Source organism: Crinia signifera, chromosome 2, assembly GCF_055691185.1.
Source record: "Crinia signifera chromosome 2, ASM5569118v1, whole genome shotgun sequence".
Lineage (NCBI taxonomy): Eukaryota > Metazoa > Chordata > Amphibia > Anura > Myobatrachidae > Crinia > Crinia signifera.
This window is the reverse complement of record NC_139218.1, coordinates 38,162,451-38,181,019: the sequence shown is the minus strand read 5'-3', so window position 1 is coordinate 38,181,019 and position 18,569 is coordinate 38,162,451. Positions and strand designations below refer to the sequence as shown.

Below are 18,569 nucleotides of genomic sequence, written 5' to 3'. Positions count from 1 at the left end.
GCCAGAGCAAAGATATCTCTCAATATTTAAAAAGCAACAGGACACATATAACCCCTTCGATTAACCACCCAAACTGCACCAAGATCTGTCCAATCCAAACCCAGATCTGGCCAAGCCACTCCCACATCCATCCACACTACACTCCTATCTGCCCTAGCTCAGGGTTGCCTACCTGTCATGTTACAGGCTGGGTTTGAAAAATAACAGGCAGGAGCTGATTGGCTGGCTGTTTATCACTCTCCATTTTATCACTTTTTGAAGCTTGATACATCTGGCAGGGAGAAAATGCTCTGTTCCTGGAGTTCCCTGGTAATGTATGATTGCCGTCACCTGTGGTGAAATACCTTTCTTATCAATTACCTGGCTCCCCACAGGTGCTGGCAATCATACATTACCAGGGAAGTCCAGGAACAGAGCATTTTTTCCCTGAAGGAAAGGGTCAGGTAGGCAACCAGGCACTAACTCCCCCAGGGTGTAGTCTAATGATGGACAATTCTATAGGTCTATTAAGTCCCTCTAATATAGGGACTGGTATGAGGTATTCCAAAAGTTTTGGGACACCAGATGAGAAGTACTAACGGGGCATACACACGAGGCGATTACAGCCCCATTTCTAAGTGATCCAGGGTTGCCTACCCTACCGGAATGGCCAGGAGGGTCCCGGAAATGGGGTCCCCCTCCTGGCCCTCCAGAAAGGGGGGCAACCCTCCCGCATTGCTTTCCATCTCCCGCGACCTCCCCCCCCCCCAATACCGGCAGTGCACGGCAGGGGGCGGAGCTTAAATGATACAAGCATTCTAGACATGCCCCAATAGGGCAGCCCACTCATGGCTCCACCCCCAAACCAACCCTTTTACCTCCCCGCAATAGCCCCGCCCCCTGCTTCACTGAGCTGGCGGCCTTCTCCCGGAGAGGGCAACCAAAAAGTGGGCAACTATGAAGTGATCTGATTCTGACCAGATCACCTAGAAATGAAGCGCAGATTGCTCCGTGCGTATAGCAACCAGATCAGATTCTGGCTGTCATTTTCCAGGCTTTAGTAGAGAAATGAAAGCTGCAGTCTTATTGGTTGCTATGGGCAACACTACCACTTATTTCTTTAAAAAAAAAAATCAAGTTTTAGTAAATCTACCCCATCGTTCAAGCTGTGTTTTTTAGACCATTTTTGTACCGCTTCATTAGCTGCTTAAGTTCTACCTTCTAGCCCAATGAGCTGACAATCTTCCGGTTAATGGAAAATCTCTCTATTCCAGGGCTGGGCAACACCGGCCCTCCAGATGTTAATGAACTACACATCCCAGGATGCTTTGCATTCGTTTTGCTATGTGGCCATGCTGAAACTGATGCAAGGCATGCTGGGATGTGTAGTTCATCAACATCTGGAGGGCCGGTGTTGCCCAGCCCTGCTTAACTATAACATTTCTATAACGATCCCCGATCCAACTGTTGTAGGGTTAAAACTGGACCCTATAAAGCTCTTTAAATTAATATTTTTGTAGGAATGAACATTTTATTTGTCGTAAAAAGAATAGTACTGTTATTACCAACACAAAACACAATGGTAAAAAAAACAAAGTACCATTTAACAAGTATTATGTGTGCATTACAATGCATTTATGTTTTGTCACATGATCATCATCGCTACATAATGGCGGTTTGTATGGTGATACATGGTGATATATGTGATATATACATGAGTGTCTTCATTTAGCAACTATCTGCTCAATAGAACATAAATCTTTATTATTTTCCCAAGCTGTCCTTGAATAAAACAAGTGATCTGTTATGTTCGAAATATCACTATAGCGTCCCGGTGATCAATCCCGCATCAAAACAGCCTGTCATATTCTCCTTGATATCTAAGATGTATCACCCCAGTTATCAAGTGCTTGGGAAAGAATAGATTCGGGGGAAGAAAGGACATGTGGAATAGGCCGTCATCACATGTTGATTGTACAAACGCCGTGGATAATGTTGATGACTATCCATTTTGTGCTTATTATTTTTGCAATTGTTGCTACATTTTTTGCTTACAGTTGTCCTATTGTTTTATTTGTGTTTTATCTTACAGTGGCGTACCAGCGAGGTGGCGAGGCTGTGAGCAGCGCAGGCAGGTGAGAAACCATATATTTCATGATAAAAATGAACTTTGCTTTTGTTGCTCTGTTGTTATAGTGAACATGTTCTGGAGGATTCATTTTGTACTGGGAAGCCTAAAATCTTGCCTTTATGTGTCCTTACAATATGTGTCCTGCACTGGGGTAACTGTTATATCATGTATTATATTGTCAAACAGCATGTTTCTGATGTAATCGATCACCAAACGTATTATATTTATCAGACTAAAAATGTGATCATTAAGTGGCCAGGCCGTGTGCATGGTGAAATATTACTTACTGACACCAGGGGGAGCACTTTAGCCAGGAAAAGAAAGCAAACAACTACTATTTATTTCCAGTTTCTTATATAGCTCACACATATTCCGCAGCGCTTTTCAGAAATAGTTGCCTACCCTCCTGCATTCTGCAGGGGACTCCCTGAAATAGCAGCAATCTCCCTCTCTCCCTCGTTAGTCTAGCAATCTCCCTCATTTCACCTAGCCCACATTACACTGTTACATTTTGGGGGAAAAAAGAGACAGATACATTTACATTGAATCATCAGCTCCATTTCCCAGCACTTTACCAAGTATAGTAGCTCTTTACTAACTGCTTTGTGGCTCATCTACATTTGGCTATAAGTCATTATAAAAGATTCCGCTCAGATGTAGCGGTGCACACCCACGCTTGTAGGTGACACGTTTACAATCTCTCTTCACAATCTCTCCATATATGGAACTAGACATGCCCTTTGGGTGGAGCATGACACGCCCCCTCAAGGGGGCACTGTGCAAACTTCTGCTACCAACTATCATCTCCCTGAAACTAGTTTCCAAAGGTAGGCAAGTATGTTTTCAAAGGGAACAATTTAACCTAACAGTATTGTTTTGTAGTGTGGGATGAAACTGGAGCACCCAGAGGAAACCCATGCAATCACGTGAAGAATATACAAACTCCACACAGTTAGTGCCATAGTGGGAATCGAACCCATGACCTTAGTGCTGTGAGGCAGTAATGCTAACCATTGCACCATCTACAATAAATCTTGTATACATGGTTGGCAAACTTATATTTTTTAAAGCCTACTTTTGTCTTGATTGTTTTTCAAAGCCGCTTCTTGTCACCGTCCCCAAGCGCCTGCAACATATCAGGCAAGCTGCGGCCAATACCAAACGGCAACCTGAGCTGCAACAACCTATCAGCAGGCTTACTGTACTGTCCCTTTAAACCGGAACACTCATAAACAGCACAGGTTCTGTGGCTATCTGACTTCAAGCCTGGATTTCACCTGGTTTTAATCACCTGTGTAATTCATGAGTGTCCCGATTTAAGGGGATAAAATGTGAGCCTAAAGGCGACCATACACAGGTCCGACTTGTCTGACGCACATACAGATGGAGCCGCTCTCAGTGCGCCCGCCAGCGCGACATATCTCTAGCGCTGGCGGGGAAGTGGCCAGCAGACGGAGACGCGTGAGTTCCTCTCTCTGGTGGACGGGTTGGGGGTGGTTCAGGATGGTGCATGGTGCACCGGGAGCCGCTCTAATGACAACGGCTCATCTGTATATAGGCCTCATTTCCTTTGAACTTCCCAGGCAGCTCCCTGGGAGGGCTCCATCCTTGGCCTTGATGCATACTTGCCTGCTTTCAATTTCACCTCTCCGGGAGAGGTCCGGAGAGGCAACACGTCAGGGGGGTGGGAGCAAGGCTGACATCATTTGGCCCCGCCCCCCATGCCGGAAAACTCGGTGATGCCTCTGATTTATCTTATGTGCTATCTAGGCTCCGATCCGATGCGTACTGGAACAGGCATCAGATCCAATTTAATGTGAAACACCTCCTATTTGGCCAGTTTTCATCCGATATATCGAGACGATCGGTCGTAATCGGATGAAAATAGGCCAAATCGGACCTGCGTATGGGCTCCTCAACACTGTGGCAGTAGCGTAGGCACACACCAGAAAACATTGGTCACTTGTGGTCAAATCGAAACGGCGTCCTCCCCTGGAATTAGTCCCTTTGCACATATCCCTGGTGCAGTATGGCCTTAAAACCTACCCCACAAAACCTTGTTTAACAAAATGAATTTACAAAATTCAAAAGTGTATTAAAAAAATTCAAAAGTGACAAATTGCAAAGCGTTAAATGGAAAACATAACTGTTTGAGGTGTTTAGTATTTACATCTCATCCATGTCGTCATTTTGAATGTTGATATTCAGACCCCGTCGACATTGGGAATGTTTACTCACCTGGGTCGAGTTCATTTTCCAGAGTTGAAAGCTGTTTATGTAAAGTTAGCGCAGTCTCGGATTAACCTAGGTTACTGCAATTGGGAAATGTGTGTGTAGATCAGACAGACAATATTATCTTGCTGTGAGAGGAATCAGGCTTGCGGGTACAGTACAGTATGCATAATGAGGTACCAGCTTATTAAAGGGCAGATCTTCACCTGTTTATATGATGCCATGATCTCATCTTCCTCACCCGGTCCTTCATATATCACTTTGAGTGAAAGTACAAGATTCCTGCCCTTTGGTAGACCTGCATTTTACTGACAAATGTTACCCCGACTGACATCCTGAAGACAGAGCCATCACTCTGCAGAGTGACAGCAGATGTACTGAAAGCAGCAAAATCACTGGTATTAAAGTGCACCTGTCAGATATACACAGCGGAGGAAGCCATGTTGTGCAGGCAGCCATGTTGCATTCCCTTAAGCTGTGTACACACCATGCAATATATAATCCAAAACCCAATTACAGCCTTCTAGAAAGGGGTTTAATTATACACTATCCCCTAATCGTCCATCTTCGTTTGCTCCTCTTTACCTGATTTACTAACCGTGGACTCGCTCTTTTGTTAGCTTCCGTATTATATTGAGCTGTTTCAGGTCGCTGGTGATTGAGGTCCCAACGCATCCGCTGTTAGTACCCTGTAACATCATTGGCCCGGAGCAGTGTGATAAGGATTCAGTGATATAATTTATAGATATATAATATTTATATATAATTTACATATAAAACAAGCACAAGCCTTTCAATAACAGATCATGCCCTAAAATTTTCTGCAAGCTACAAAAAAACAAAAACAAAACCAAGGGTGTTATATTTCCACCTACTGGCCAGGAGGGCTACTGCAGTTTGTACTTGGATTTATTTTTTCATGTATAAAAGTGACATTTTGGAGTTTTAGAAGTATTCGCAAAGATACATGATTGTATTAAAATTGTGTGTTTTTTTACCTTTCTTTTGCAGGCCGGGGCTGTTAAATATTGCGGAGCCTGCAGCTCAGCCATGGCTTGCCGATACGTGGCCAAACACGGGAAACAGCCACAACGAGTGCCCCATTAACTGCTGCACATCTGGCAATGGGAGCAGTGACAACAACCTCGCCACTTACAGCCGACCAGGTGAGCAGAGCCTGTAGCTGGGAGCACAGATTTGCTTGTATACATGGTTTCCTACTTCCGACATGATCAGATATAGCAAGGTCATAATCTGTGTTCTTAACCTTTGACCTCGGTGTGTTTGTACAATGTCCCACTCACCACTTGATGGACCGATATAAAATAGGAATTGGAATCAATTATCAATAGTTAAGATTCACAGATGCGATACTCAAAGCACCCAGGTTTAAGGATATCCATGCTTGACCGCAGGTGACTTAATTAATACTTCAGTCATTTTGATTTTGCCAACTGTGCAGATACATGGAGATCCATAAAACCTGGACTGTGGCTTGAGAAACATGTTTGAGAACCTCTGATCTATATTGAAAACAAACTCATGGACCCACACAAAGGAGAATAGGAAACAGATGACAGACCATGATCAGCAGGGCATACTGCATCAGTGTATAATGGTTACTATGAACGTATAGCGGTTATGTTGTCCATATGGCTACACAATGCCTGGTATGTTCACAGAGTAGTCGCCAGGTGCCAATACAGGTGGATTTTACTTTCTTTTTCTCTGGCAGTTTCCAAAGAGCTTAGGTCTCCACTGCTACACTAGGTGCTAATTGCAACATGCAATTATACATAATGTTACACTAAACACATCACCTAATATTCCCATGCCCTGGATTCCTCCTTACCTAAATTACTACCTCAAGGCTCCTTCCTCTGCGCTGTTGGAGTCAATATTACACTTCTGCAGTTTGGCCTTTATTCTGGTTCACTCGTGAAGTTATTTCTCAAATGGACAAAACCATGTGCACTGATGGTGGGGCAGATGTAACATGTGCAAAGAGAATTAGATTTGGGTTTGAGTTACCTGTATTTTGTTTCTGTTCAGGGAAAATACTGACTGCTTTATTTTTACACTGCAATGTATATCTCACTTTGAAGTAAAACCCCACCCACATCTAATTCTCTCTGCACAAGTTAAATCTGCCCCACCTGCAGTGCACATGGTTTTGTCCATTTGAGAAGGAATTTGGCTTTGCGAGTGAACCAGAATAAGAGCCAGTATGCGCAGTTTGTTAAAGATCACAAGAGCCATCCGAAATGGGAATGACATTCACAGTAGGTCATAACAATTGTAAATTCATTTAAATAAAAAAAAAGTCTGTTGCTTAATGGAACGCTAATTTATTGGTGTACTATCTACGCAGAGAAATATGGCAGCGTGTGATGAGCAACTGAACAATTGAATTGTTTACCAAAACTTTCTTGACATTCATGATAAGACCATTCATACCCAATGACACAATTCTGCTCCGCATAAAGACTACACAATACAGCACTTGTAGAAATGTATCTAGTTCGTATCTCAGTACCGCAACGCTCTTACAATTTAGTGCTGAGATCCATGCTTTTATATAGCTACGCAGATATTTAAATTTAATGTTCCCTTAAGAAACATTTTGGGGAAAAAATGATCTCGGTGCCAGAAATTGGAAATGTACAGCGTAACTTTTATAGAACACATAATAGTTTAAATATACCTCCACAGAAATTATATAGAAGAATGTTAACCTGGATCAGACCTATTAAAGTGCATTTTAAATCATATGCTGGAGTTTAATTGGAGGTAATCAGCAATAAGGTACCAATATCCAAGGTTATATACATATACATTTCCAAAGCAGGACCTGGATATTATTAACATCTGGATACTGCTTACAGACCACTTCTGGGATAGTTTTAGGGAGCAGTTCAAAATATATCTTATTATTCCCATAGCAGCAGCAGTTCATTACCTGCAAATGGAGTCTGTGTGCTTTAATTACTATTTAAAGTCACCATTTTTTTTTTTCATATAATGGATAATATAGTCTATAAATTATATATGTCAGAGAAAGCTGATCTGCAAATCCCAGAATTCACACTCGTTCACCAGTTTCCTTCACGCAGCAAGACCCTGAATCCTTCCTAAATCCTCATTCACTCAGCAACATACTGAGTCCTCACTCAGCACCATACTAAATCAGCCCTCCCTCTCAGGGCCTTATTCTAGTTCACTCTTTCTGACAAAATTCTTCTTAGATGGACAAAACCATGTGCACTGCAGGGGGGCAGATGTTACATGTGCAGAGAGAATTAGATTTGAGTGAGTTATTTTGTTTCTGTGCAGGGTAAATACTGACTGCTTTATTATTACACTGCAGTATAGATCTCACTTTGATGTAAAACCCCACCCAAATCTAATTCTCTCTGCACAATTAACATCTGCCCCACCTGCAGTGCACATGGTTTTGTCCATCTAAAAAGGATTTTGTCAGAAAGAGTTAACTAAAATAAGGCCCTCCGTAACTCCCTGAATCCTTCCTTGGCAATGTACTTAATCTTCACTCACTCTGAAACCCTCACTTGGAAATATGCAAAATCCTCACTCACTCAGCACTGTACTGCACTGTACTACATCATCCCTTAAGCCCTGTACACACGGGGGAAATATATTGCTCAGTTTCTCCTTTTCATCAGCGACCAGAGATGGTCACTGATGAAAGAGAACCTTTGCCGGCGGTGCCGCAGAGGTAATCAGTTGGTCGCAGGAGACAGCTATTAGAACGGCTGAAAATAGGAGCGCGCACCCAGCGATTTATCGCCGGGGCACTCTCCCATCACTGGCAATATGGTCGCCTGCGACCATATTTCCAGCGATTTCAGCCCCTATCGCCCCCGTGTGTACACAGCTTTCCTCAGCACCAACTCGTTCCTCACTCAGCAATGTTCAACTAAATCAACCCTCGCTAATTAAGGGCCAGATTCTCTAAGCTTTAAAAGTGAAAAAAATGGAGAGTGATAAACAGCCAGCCAATCAGCTGCTGCCTGACATTTTTCAAACACAGTCTGTGACATAGCAGGCAGAAGCTGATTGGCTGGCTGCTTATCACTCTCCATTTTATCACTTTTGAAGCTTAGAGAATCTGGCCTGTCTGTTAAGTGTGTAATACTCTGCATCCTTCCTCAGCAATGTACTAAGGGGGTTATTCTGGTTCACTCGCAAAGCCAAATTCACTCTCTAATGGACAAAACCATATGCACTGCAGGTGGGGCTGATGTAACATGTGCAGAGAGAGTTAGATTTGGGTGGGGTTTTTACTTCAAACTGATATCTATATTGCAGTGTAAAAATAACGCAGTCAGTATTTACCCTGCACAGAAATAAAATAACACCCAAATCTAATTCTATCTGCACATGTTACATCTGCCCCACCTGCAGTGCACATGGTTTTGTCCATTAGAGAGTGAATTTGTTTTTCATGTGAACCAGAATAATCCCCATAATCCAACATACTGAATCCTCAGGGGAATTTACTAAGATGGGAGTTCTCTTTCACATGGGATGTTGCTATGGGTAACCAATCAGAATCTAAATCTTATTCATTTAGCACCTCTAAACTCTAAAAGATAAAAGACAGGATCGGATTGGTTGCCCATTGCAACATCCCATGTGTGTGAAATAGAATGTTGATCTTAGTAAATTCCCCCCCTCCCCCCCACCACTATTTTAGCATGGAACGAAGCACTCACATGTTAGCGATGTGGAACCCGGTGTGTGGGGGTGGCCTTGCCATGTCCTGGACAGCCCCCCACCGCCTGCTGCCACAGGTTGTAGTTGCGCTAGTCCTCGCTAAACTACAACCCACTCTGAATCAGGACACGTGTTTCGCATGAGAGAAATGAAAGCTAATTGGCTGTGTGACGGTTGTGTTATTTTTCTATGATTGTTTCGTCATTGTGGATGGACGCAGGGCCGTGTGTAGTGTTGGTGAGTATACTGTACATGTTAAGAGTTAAGCTGGGTACACACTGTAATCCAGGCTGGTGGGAGTTTGTCCCGCTGTATAATCTGGCCCTGGTGTCCATCATTTTGATGGAATTTATCTGGTATTGCAACAGCATGCGCTGGTTATAAAGACAATATTTACCAAGTATTCCCACAGCAAACAGTCACAGCATTCACGTGTCATGTCTTTCTTTTGTGTGTGGATTAGCCGATTGCATAGCAAACTACAACAACCAGCTGGACAGCAAACAGACCAACCTGATGGTGCCCGACTCAGCTGTTTATGGCGACGTTGACTTAAGCAACAAAATCAACGAGATGAAAACCTTCAACAGCCCAAATCTGAAAGACGGGCGTTTTGTCAGCGCAGCCGGGCAGCCCACCCCGTACGCCACCACTCAGCTCATTCAGTCCAACATCAGCAACAATATAAACTCATCCAGCGGCGACACGGAGGAAAAACACTGGAAGCCGTCGGCCCAACACAAGCCGGACATCGCCCCGATGCAGTACAACATCATGGAGCAAAACAAAATCAACAAAGGTGATAAAAGCATTTCTATACTGTATACAGCTGTGGTGAGGACCTAGGACAATGTATATAACAGTGACTGTGTGTACTTCATTATAACATACTGTAGCTCCACTATATTATATATATATTATCTTCACATAGCGGAGACATCCATTATAATGACCAAGAATAAAACATTGCTGTGAGTTTATATAATAGCACGGTGCTATGGCCTTTATTCTGGTTGACTTGCAAGGCTGCGAATTTCGCAGCCTTGCGAGTCCACCAAGGGCCACCTGCACAGCCGCCCGCCCCCCCCCCCCCCCAAACCCCCGAAGGCATGATTTGTTTCAAATGATTTCTTCAGCGCTCGCAGATCTGAGACACCTCTAGGGTGTCAGACCTGCGTGCACCATGTGCAAGGACAGGGTGGGTTGCTGACATCAACTGCCAGCCCCCCCGCACCTGCGTCACCGGGCAATTTGCATGGGAACGCCTGTGAAACACTGGGTGTTCCCATATGCAAATTGCCAGGTCCACTGCCCCATGCCCTTCCACGCCCCCCCGGCCAGACTTCTCTGTGCGACTTACGTAAAAAAATGCAGGAAAAGCGAAATGTGAAAAACTCATGTCGACATTCCCATTGTCGACCTAATTCTTGTGTTGACATTCCGCACCTGTTGACCTTAGCCATGTCGACCGAATGTATGTTGACCTTCGTAGTGTCCACCCTATTACCCCTACCCCTATGTGCAGTAGTGTAATCCATCCTTACCTACTTTCCCAGTGTGTGTGGGGGAGAATCCCGAATATCGGGATACACAGGGAGAACGTTGGACCTTTCCTCATTCCATCAAATGGGACGGGGATTTAGCAGAGTTGTAGGGGCTGGCGGCTCACTAACACCATGGGCTAAATGTAATATATATATATGTCATATGTCATCTACGGAACGTCCCCCATCAAAACAAATCCTATATTTGCCCCCTGGGACTTTACCTCTGCGAAATGGCCGTTTCCACTGCAAAATTAGATTAGCACAAGACTGTGCTCCCCAAGTGCATCTGCTGTATTCCTCTCTCTCTCTCTCTCTCTCTCTCTCTTTTTATATATATATAGGTTCCAGGTCAGCTTTCACTATGCGCTGGTCACTGGTGCTCTATAAAGGCCTCTTTTCCCTTTCTCTTGTTAGTAGTGTGTTTCTAGCTTGTGTTCATATTAGAGAAACTGTAAATTCCCCCGTGTGCGGATGGAGAACTCCGCGCCGCTCGCCACTTGTTGTTATTACTTTTATTGGAAGGTGAAGTCTTTCGGGATCTGGGGCTTAGATCTTTTTAATAACGAGGCTCAGCGTTTGCCAGTCTCCCACGACTCATGCAGAACCGTCAGGCTACTATACATGTAAATGCAGAGAGATCGAGATTAACAGTGTCAAAAAGTTAATTAGCACTCGGCTAACCTTTGCAACTGTATTTAGTGCTTGCAAATAATAAACCACAGATGAAATAAAAAATCAAATAAAAGAAAATGAATGCGGTGAGATTTGATCAGAATGTTATACTGGATGAGGGATTGGAGGAGGACAGCGCTGATATTTAACTCCTGAGGCTGACGCGGTGCAATCGCTGTAGGGTCATCCTTTGATTAAACAAAGATCGCAATCTAAATTTTCACGTCTTTGGCAAGGGCAATTATAGCTGCCGTAAAATAAACACTATACAGTATGTGCTACTTGTGTATTTGCAGGGCGCCCACTAAGCTATTTGCTTAATGGGCTATTCTGCTTAGTGAAATCACATTGCATCGCAGCGCATGCCATTTGCGGTGCGATGCGATTTTTCATTGTATAAGCACCCATGTGATGAGATGTGATGGTACTTAATTTTAAAAGCACCCATGAACACCCCCACTATCCACGTCACCCCGAAGCGTGGCGAGCGGACGCGGTTACGCGTCCTCCCGACCTTTTTCATACCCCCCCACTATCCACGTTGGCGTGGAGTTGATTTTTACATGTATTCCGCATCCCCTCGTGGGGCTCGGTGGCTCGCCACACTTTACGTACGGTGCCGTACGTATGTAAATTGGGCGCCCTGCAAATACACAAGTACCCAGTATGTATATGTATATGTTGTTGAACTACACATCCCAGCATGCCCTGCTACAGTTTTGCTATTTGGCCATGCTAAAACTGATGCTGGGATGTGTAGTTCAACAACAGCGGTAGTGTCAAGGTTAGCCATCACTGGTCTGTTAGAATTGGGGCAACCCTGACTGATGCAGGATGGGTGTGGGTGGTATGCGCACATGTGTCCTTTCCTTTGCATGGATCAAGGGAATTCACATACCCATACGCTACAATAAAGGGGTTCCGACTCTAGTGCTTGAGAGGGTTAACAGTGTATGTCTATGTCTCTCTGGTAAATGTATATTTATTTGTACATGCGTGTAAAGGTGCATGGAGATATACGCGTGCAATATCCATTTCTCTAAATGAGCTTTCTTGTTCAGAATAAATTGATATCAGCAGTAATCTAAAACCCTGGCATGCACCGCTCCATTCTTAAGGGCACATTTCACTAAGGTAATATGTTGGAGAACCGGCGTGTCATTCCTTCCAGGGCTGCAGGCTACAGAACCCCGCGTTTCACTTTAATAACACGATTTGCAGCAGCGCTGTCCCCGGTATCCAGATCAGCGACAGCTTTGAACTCGCCACATCACAAAATTATTACAGTGCCCCGGTAAAAGGCCATGTTCTAGCACAGCTCAGAGCTGTTGATTATTTCACGTGACCTGGTTCTCCTGCTTGACACGGGCCGACCTTTATGTGAGGGAGGACCGGGTTATATGTGTGGCGGATACCTAGGTCTCTACTCATTATGAAGGGAGCCGTGGATGATATCTGTGGCAGATAACAGGCAGCGACAGATAATTGACTTTGGCTGCTCTCTAATCATTTCCATGTTGCATTTTCCCTACCAAGGCGTTATGTACAAATTGCTAAATTTAAACATCTGTAAACGACAATTAAATTTCTTTTAAACATTTTTCCTGACGTCATTCTATATTTTTGTGTGCCCGGAGCTTAGGCTGTATGTTCTCGCAGCTGCTGCCGTATTATATACTCTGCTTATAAACATTTGGGGGATTGGCTAGGAAAGCAAATATACAAAGCAGGCAGAGTGCGGTGTAATAATGGCAGTGTTATAGCGCTGGGTTCTCGTCTTTACTGATGGTGGATAAATACTGAAAAACATATTTTTTACATGCACCTATCCTTAAATTATCACAAAAAAAGCCTGTTTGGCATAGCACAATCTTGGTGACTTAGGGCCTTATTCTAGTTAACTCTTTCTGACAAATTCCTTCTTAGATGGACAAAACCATGTGCACTGCAGGTGGGGCAGATGTTACTTGTGCATAGAGAATTAGATTTGGGTGGGGTTTTACTTTAAAGTGAGATCTATAGTGCAGTGTAAAAATAAAGCAGCCAGTATTTACCCTGCACAGAAACAAAATAACTCACACAAATCTAATTCTCTCTGCACATTTTACATCTGACCCCTGCAGTGCACATGGTTTTGTCCAAGAGGGATTTTGTCAGAAAGAGTGAACTAGAATAAGGCCCATAGTCGCGCCAAGCATCCGGCCATGCATTGCTGATGCTTTTTTGGTAAAGCTGCAGGAGGTGCCACAAAATGGAGGCAACGCACCTGTTTTTTGTAGAACACTGCTGCCCACTCCCCGCACCCAAACAGATGCAGCTTGTCATTTGCTAGCCTTCTGCAGCTGTAGTGGGTTTGGGGGGCTATGGTATAAAACATCTACAGTACAGTGTCTAGGTCTACAATCTTATGGATAACCACTAATGGTCGACAGTCAAAATGTCATTGAAAATGGAAAATGTCGACAGGGTCCAAAGGTCGACAGTCCAAAGGTCAAAAGGTTGACATAGTTAAAAGGTCGACATGGGGAAAAGTCGACATGTTTTTTTTTTTTTTTTTTAAACTGTTTTTAGGGTGTGTATATCGACATAGGTCGACATGGACACTGTCTAAGTGTACCGCATGGCTCAATGCGCTTGCCATGCTTTGGGCTCGGTGCCTCGCTACGCTTGGCACACTATTTTCTTCTCCCTCCACACCCTAGTGGATGGTAGGGCATGAAATACCGTCTGTCGGCTGAAAATTTTGTAAAAAAATGCATGTCGACATTTTGACCATGTCGACCTATTGCCTGTTGACCTTTAAACCCTGTTGACCTTTTGACTGTCAACCTTTAGACCCTGTCAACCTATTGGTGGTCGACCATATGACTGTCTATCATGAATCAGTCTATGATCAGTCCGGATACCGTTTGGGGCAGGAGCCATAATGCACATGTGCGAAATACTTCCCGGCTCGGACTGGCCTGGCGGAGGACCGGGGAATCACACGTGATTTTGGCCCTGCCCAGTTTTTAGGTGGGTGGGGTCTAGGGATAATCCTGCCATTTATCCTCGGCCCAGTGGAGCAGACAGGCTGAGCCGGGGAGGAAAACAGAGCTGAGCAGTGTGTGCGGGCACCTGGCTTGGAGCAGAGGTGGGCATGTTGCTGGTAGCCAGCGCAGGGGAAAACTGCACACTTGAGTTATCCGACCAGAGCCCCATTTAAAGTCTATGTAGAGTCGACTCAAAGGCGCCTGGAGATGATGTCATCTGCATGCACCGGCAGAAGGAAGCCCCAGCACTATCCCGCAGCTGCCTCTGTGACACAGATTAGACCCAGGTTTTTAGTGGAAAAGGGATATAACTGAAGTAACAAGTGGCTACCTTTTTTCATGTGTCGACCTTTTCCATGTCAACCGTTTGTCAACATTGACCTAATTCATGTTGTCAATATTGACCTAGCCAATGTCTACCTTTTGACTGTTGAACTATCATCCAGATACCGTCAGACTTGCCTGAAATAGACATAGTTTAGTTTTTAAATTCGCATTTTCTGCCCACATCAGGGGCGTAACTCTAGAAGACAATGGAGTCACCTGCAACCGGGCTCCTGCTCCCAAGGGGGCACCTCTCCTCCCCTACCAGTTTGAACCAGTTAATTGAAAGCCATCCATATCGTTTCTGTGGCTGACTCCCCCTCCTAACATCATTTTTGCTAGTGTAGCACCCTGTTTTTGAACCCATGACCTGTCTTACTGGAGACAGACACCTTACTGATTAAGATGTTTGGGGGGCACAATATTTATCTTACCACTGGCCCACAGTAAGCGAATCTCTCTTATGAGAGTATAAATATAGTTCTAAGTCAGGCAACAGGGTTATATTTAGGTGGCGGCTGTGAGCATCTGGTTGCATTCATATGCAGGGCTTCTATTTATCCTGACATTATTAACTGAATGAAATGGCAAGGTTCTAAAATATGTAGAAAAATATATATATTTTCCCATAAATACTGTATTGTTCCCTGGTATATATATATGGCGGCACAGTGAATAAAAAAAAAAGACTTGTTCAGTAAAATAATGAAACATTTGAAAGATTCTGAAAGCAAAGGAGTCCTTGTTCTAGCAGCGGCGGGTTTAATAATTCAGCGTGGCTGCTTAGCCTCCTGCTTGCATGTTGTTCTGTACAATGGCTTCGGACATATGTCTTGCAGTGAATGGGGGGGGGGGGCAGCCTCTGATAATGACACATTATAAAAAGCTCTACGGTGACCTCTATATGATGTCATTATAATGCAACCCAAAGAGCACAGCTGCTGTTCCATTCCTTAATTATCCCATGTAAACAGCGACCCTACATGTGTATATAGCACTAATAAGTGTAGGATGTAAGCTTTCACGAGCGTGATTGCTAATGAATAGATGTTGACAATACACTTTATGCCTCAGCGTCAAATAACCATTTGGCATTCTTTATATTTCGTGTGTTTCTTGGATCCCTAATTAATGACTAACGCGATCCCTGTTTTCTTCCTTTGACACATATATTGAAGTAATTCTGCGTGCGGGAAAACTGAGAGCGTTACCTTTTTATTTTCAGTAAAAGTACAAAAGGCAGCTATTTATACACATAGATCACTCACGGCATTCACAGTAGGAGAATGGACTCCTTACATACTAAGGCAGTGAGTCATAAAGACAATATTAGTTACTGACATATCCACTGACTTGGATTAGTCCTTAAGCTCTTCAGACGATTAAGATCAGTAAATCACACTAAGAATTTAATATTTCCACGTTTTGTGTATTTTTCCTTGCAGGGGAAACATGGTTTATTGCGATGATATTGAGCTTGTTGAAGGAATTATGGTATAGAAATACAGATTTTCTTTTCCTGGTTGTTTAGATAACAGTAATTAGGGTGCTGCTTCTAATGCTCTGTTCTAGAATGCTATTATTTTAGAACATCCTTGCCTACACTCCTATGTCATCCAGCACTCCCAGGCAAGGAGGCTGCCCTTCCACAGTGCACCTGCTTCCCTAATAAGGATGTCGTTGAGGACAGCGCAGAGTTTGCCTCACCACATACCTCTGCGCTTTCCATTTTAGATTCCCCTCCAGGATTTCCTGGAAGAACGGCCCATTGGGTAGACAAGTACAGTATGTTTTGGAAGATAAATGAACAGTTATTCGGTGGTACATGTACCGCTGCGATTCTTGTTAAAGGATAACAGAACACATTTTATATGCCAGGCGGTGTTTAAACCATGAGGCTGAGACTGTATATTAAGGCTATGGGGGAGGAGTTTTCAAAAGACTATTTCGTAGCTTTGGTAAGAACAATTAGCATGATCGTAGGGGTTGTTAATGGTAAAGTGTAAGCCTTAAAGCAGTAGCCTGACTGGTCTCCATTTCGTTGTTTCTTGTTGGGGTGTTGGCTTTCAGTTTGTGGGGAAAGGATGGCAGTCGGTGGTCATCTTGCCGAAGTAGTTGTTGAGGTGCGCTATCATCATCTACACAGTATAGCTGGTTTTATCCTATGGGAAAAACTCATTCAGGTGGGCATTTTCTAGGAGGTTAGTTTGGAGACAGTATCTTCATTTTGGTTGTGTAGAATGGCTGCCAGTTAGCCCCAACTATATATCCCAGTTTATTACCATAAAGATTCGGAGTTCATATTCTGGCAATGGTGATCCTATGATCATAGCCTAGTTGCTGGAAGCAAGAGTTAGGTGGTTTATTTATTACTGTATGTTTCATTTATCATGTTTATTCATAGCCTGTTTATTCAACTATAAATATGTGAGGAACCACACAGTGAAATATGTGAATATGAAATAAAACTGTATAAATAAATGTATGACTTGTATAATCTAATTTTTTTACCATCGAAGTTAAACAATGTGGCTTCCGCACTCATTCCAAAGAGTAAATCTGCCTTTAGTATTTTCTTTTTTTTGCCCTCTGTGTTTGTCATAATGGAAACAAAAGATATAACATAGCAGCTCTGTTGCCATAGCTATGGACACAAATCTGTCATCTATGGTTGGAGTTCTTCTTATAATTGAAGTTCATATAATAATAATATAAGGTTTTCCAATCCAATTATGGTTTTTAAGCTATATTTCCTTTTAGCAAATCAATAATGGAGACCTTCATTACCGGGTCACTGTATTATTATTTCATGTATGTTATGTATTGTAGATTACCGAGCCTCAGACACTATGCCAGCCACTATCCCCTACAACCAGTCTCATGAGCAGAACACCAGCGGATCGTACCACAGCTCAGACCATGGAAGTAGCACATCAGGTACGTAGAGCAATTGTGTGTATGCTCTAATAGGAGGAGGGTGGGGACTATACATGGAAAATAAATACTCAATAAGTAAAGATATATTATTTCATAACCAGACGTAACCAATATGGCTTAATCCTAGATCATTCGGTTAATTTTGTGATGTAGCACAATGAGGCCAATTCAGACCAGTTCGCACAGGTCCCAATTCGGGCCATTCGTGATGGTGGGGACCGTAGGCAATTAGCCCTCACTCACCACCAGCTCTGCGGGACCTGCAGATCTAATTGCCTGCGGCCCGGCGCTCTTCCTGCTAATGAAAAATGCCTCCAACAAAATGGCTGCCCCTAACAGCAGACCGTTTTTAAGGATGCTAGAGGAGGCCGCCTCCTCTAGCATCCTCAAAACCTGTCTGCTGTAAGGGGGCGGACATTTTGTTATGGACATTTTTCATTAGCAGCAGCAGTAGGAGGAGCTCCGGGAGTCGGGACTGCAGTCAAGTAGATCCGCAGGCTCCGGCAGGCAGCAGCAATGCAGCAATAGCCCCGCAGAACCCCGGTGCCCACATTTACTCAGTGCCTCCCTGCCACCGCAGGGTCTGCTGGGCTATTGTTAAGCCACTGGGTCATGAGCATGTGCATTCCTCCCCCAGAGCGTTCCAATAATAATGGTCAGGCAAGAGGGCGGTCACAGGGGACCACCCAGCGTTTTATGGGCGTGCCCACAAATAACATGATAGTTGGGATTATAGCATGCTCCCCTTTTCTATAGGACTAAATGACTGACTTATACCGCTTTCCTAACTAAACCAAATCATTTAATTTAGCTTAAAACAATTTCTAAGACAAGAACAAATGATATATGTTCAGCGAGTTAATGCAACAGTGGAACGTTAATAGATCATATCAAGATCATATTGTATTTTTAGGTTGCAGCAATTAAATAGTAAAAAAAAAAAAGCACTTGAGAAAATATGTCTACAGCTCATTTGTT

The 18,569-nt window shown here is 43.6% G+C and overlaps 1 protein-coding gene across 5 annotated transcripts in view; it reads left to right on the top strand.

Moving 5' to 3' along the window:
- ROBO1 (roundabout guidance receptor 1) overlaps positions 1-18,569 on the top strand; it is a 940,924-nt gene that overhangs the window by 899,789 nt on the left and 22,566 nt on the right. For all 5 annotated transcript variants that reach the window (XM_083171919.1, XM_083171920.1, XM_083171918.1 and 2 more), the window contains 4 exons: positions 2,072-2,114; positions 5,354-5,508; positions 9,543-9,878; positions 17,484-17,591. In XM_083171919.1, coding sequence (XP_083028045.1) covers positions 2,072-2,114; positions 5,354-5,508; positions 9,543-9,878; positions 17,484-17,591 — 642 coding nt within the window. The remainder of the gene's footprint in view (positions 1-2,071; positions 2,115-5,353; positions 5,509-9,542; positions 9,879-17,483; positions 17,592-18,569) is intronic.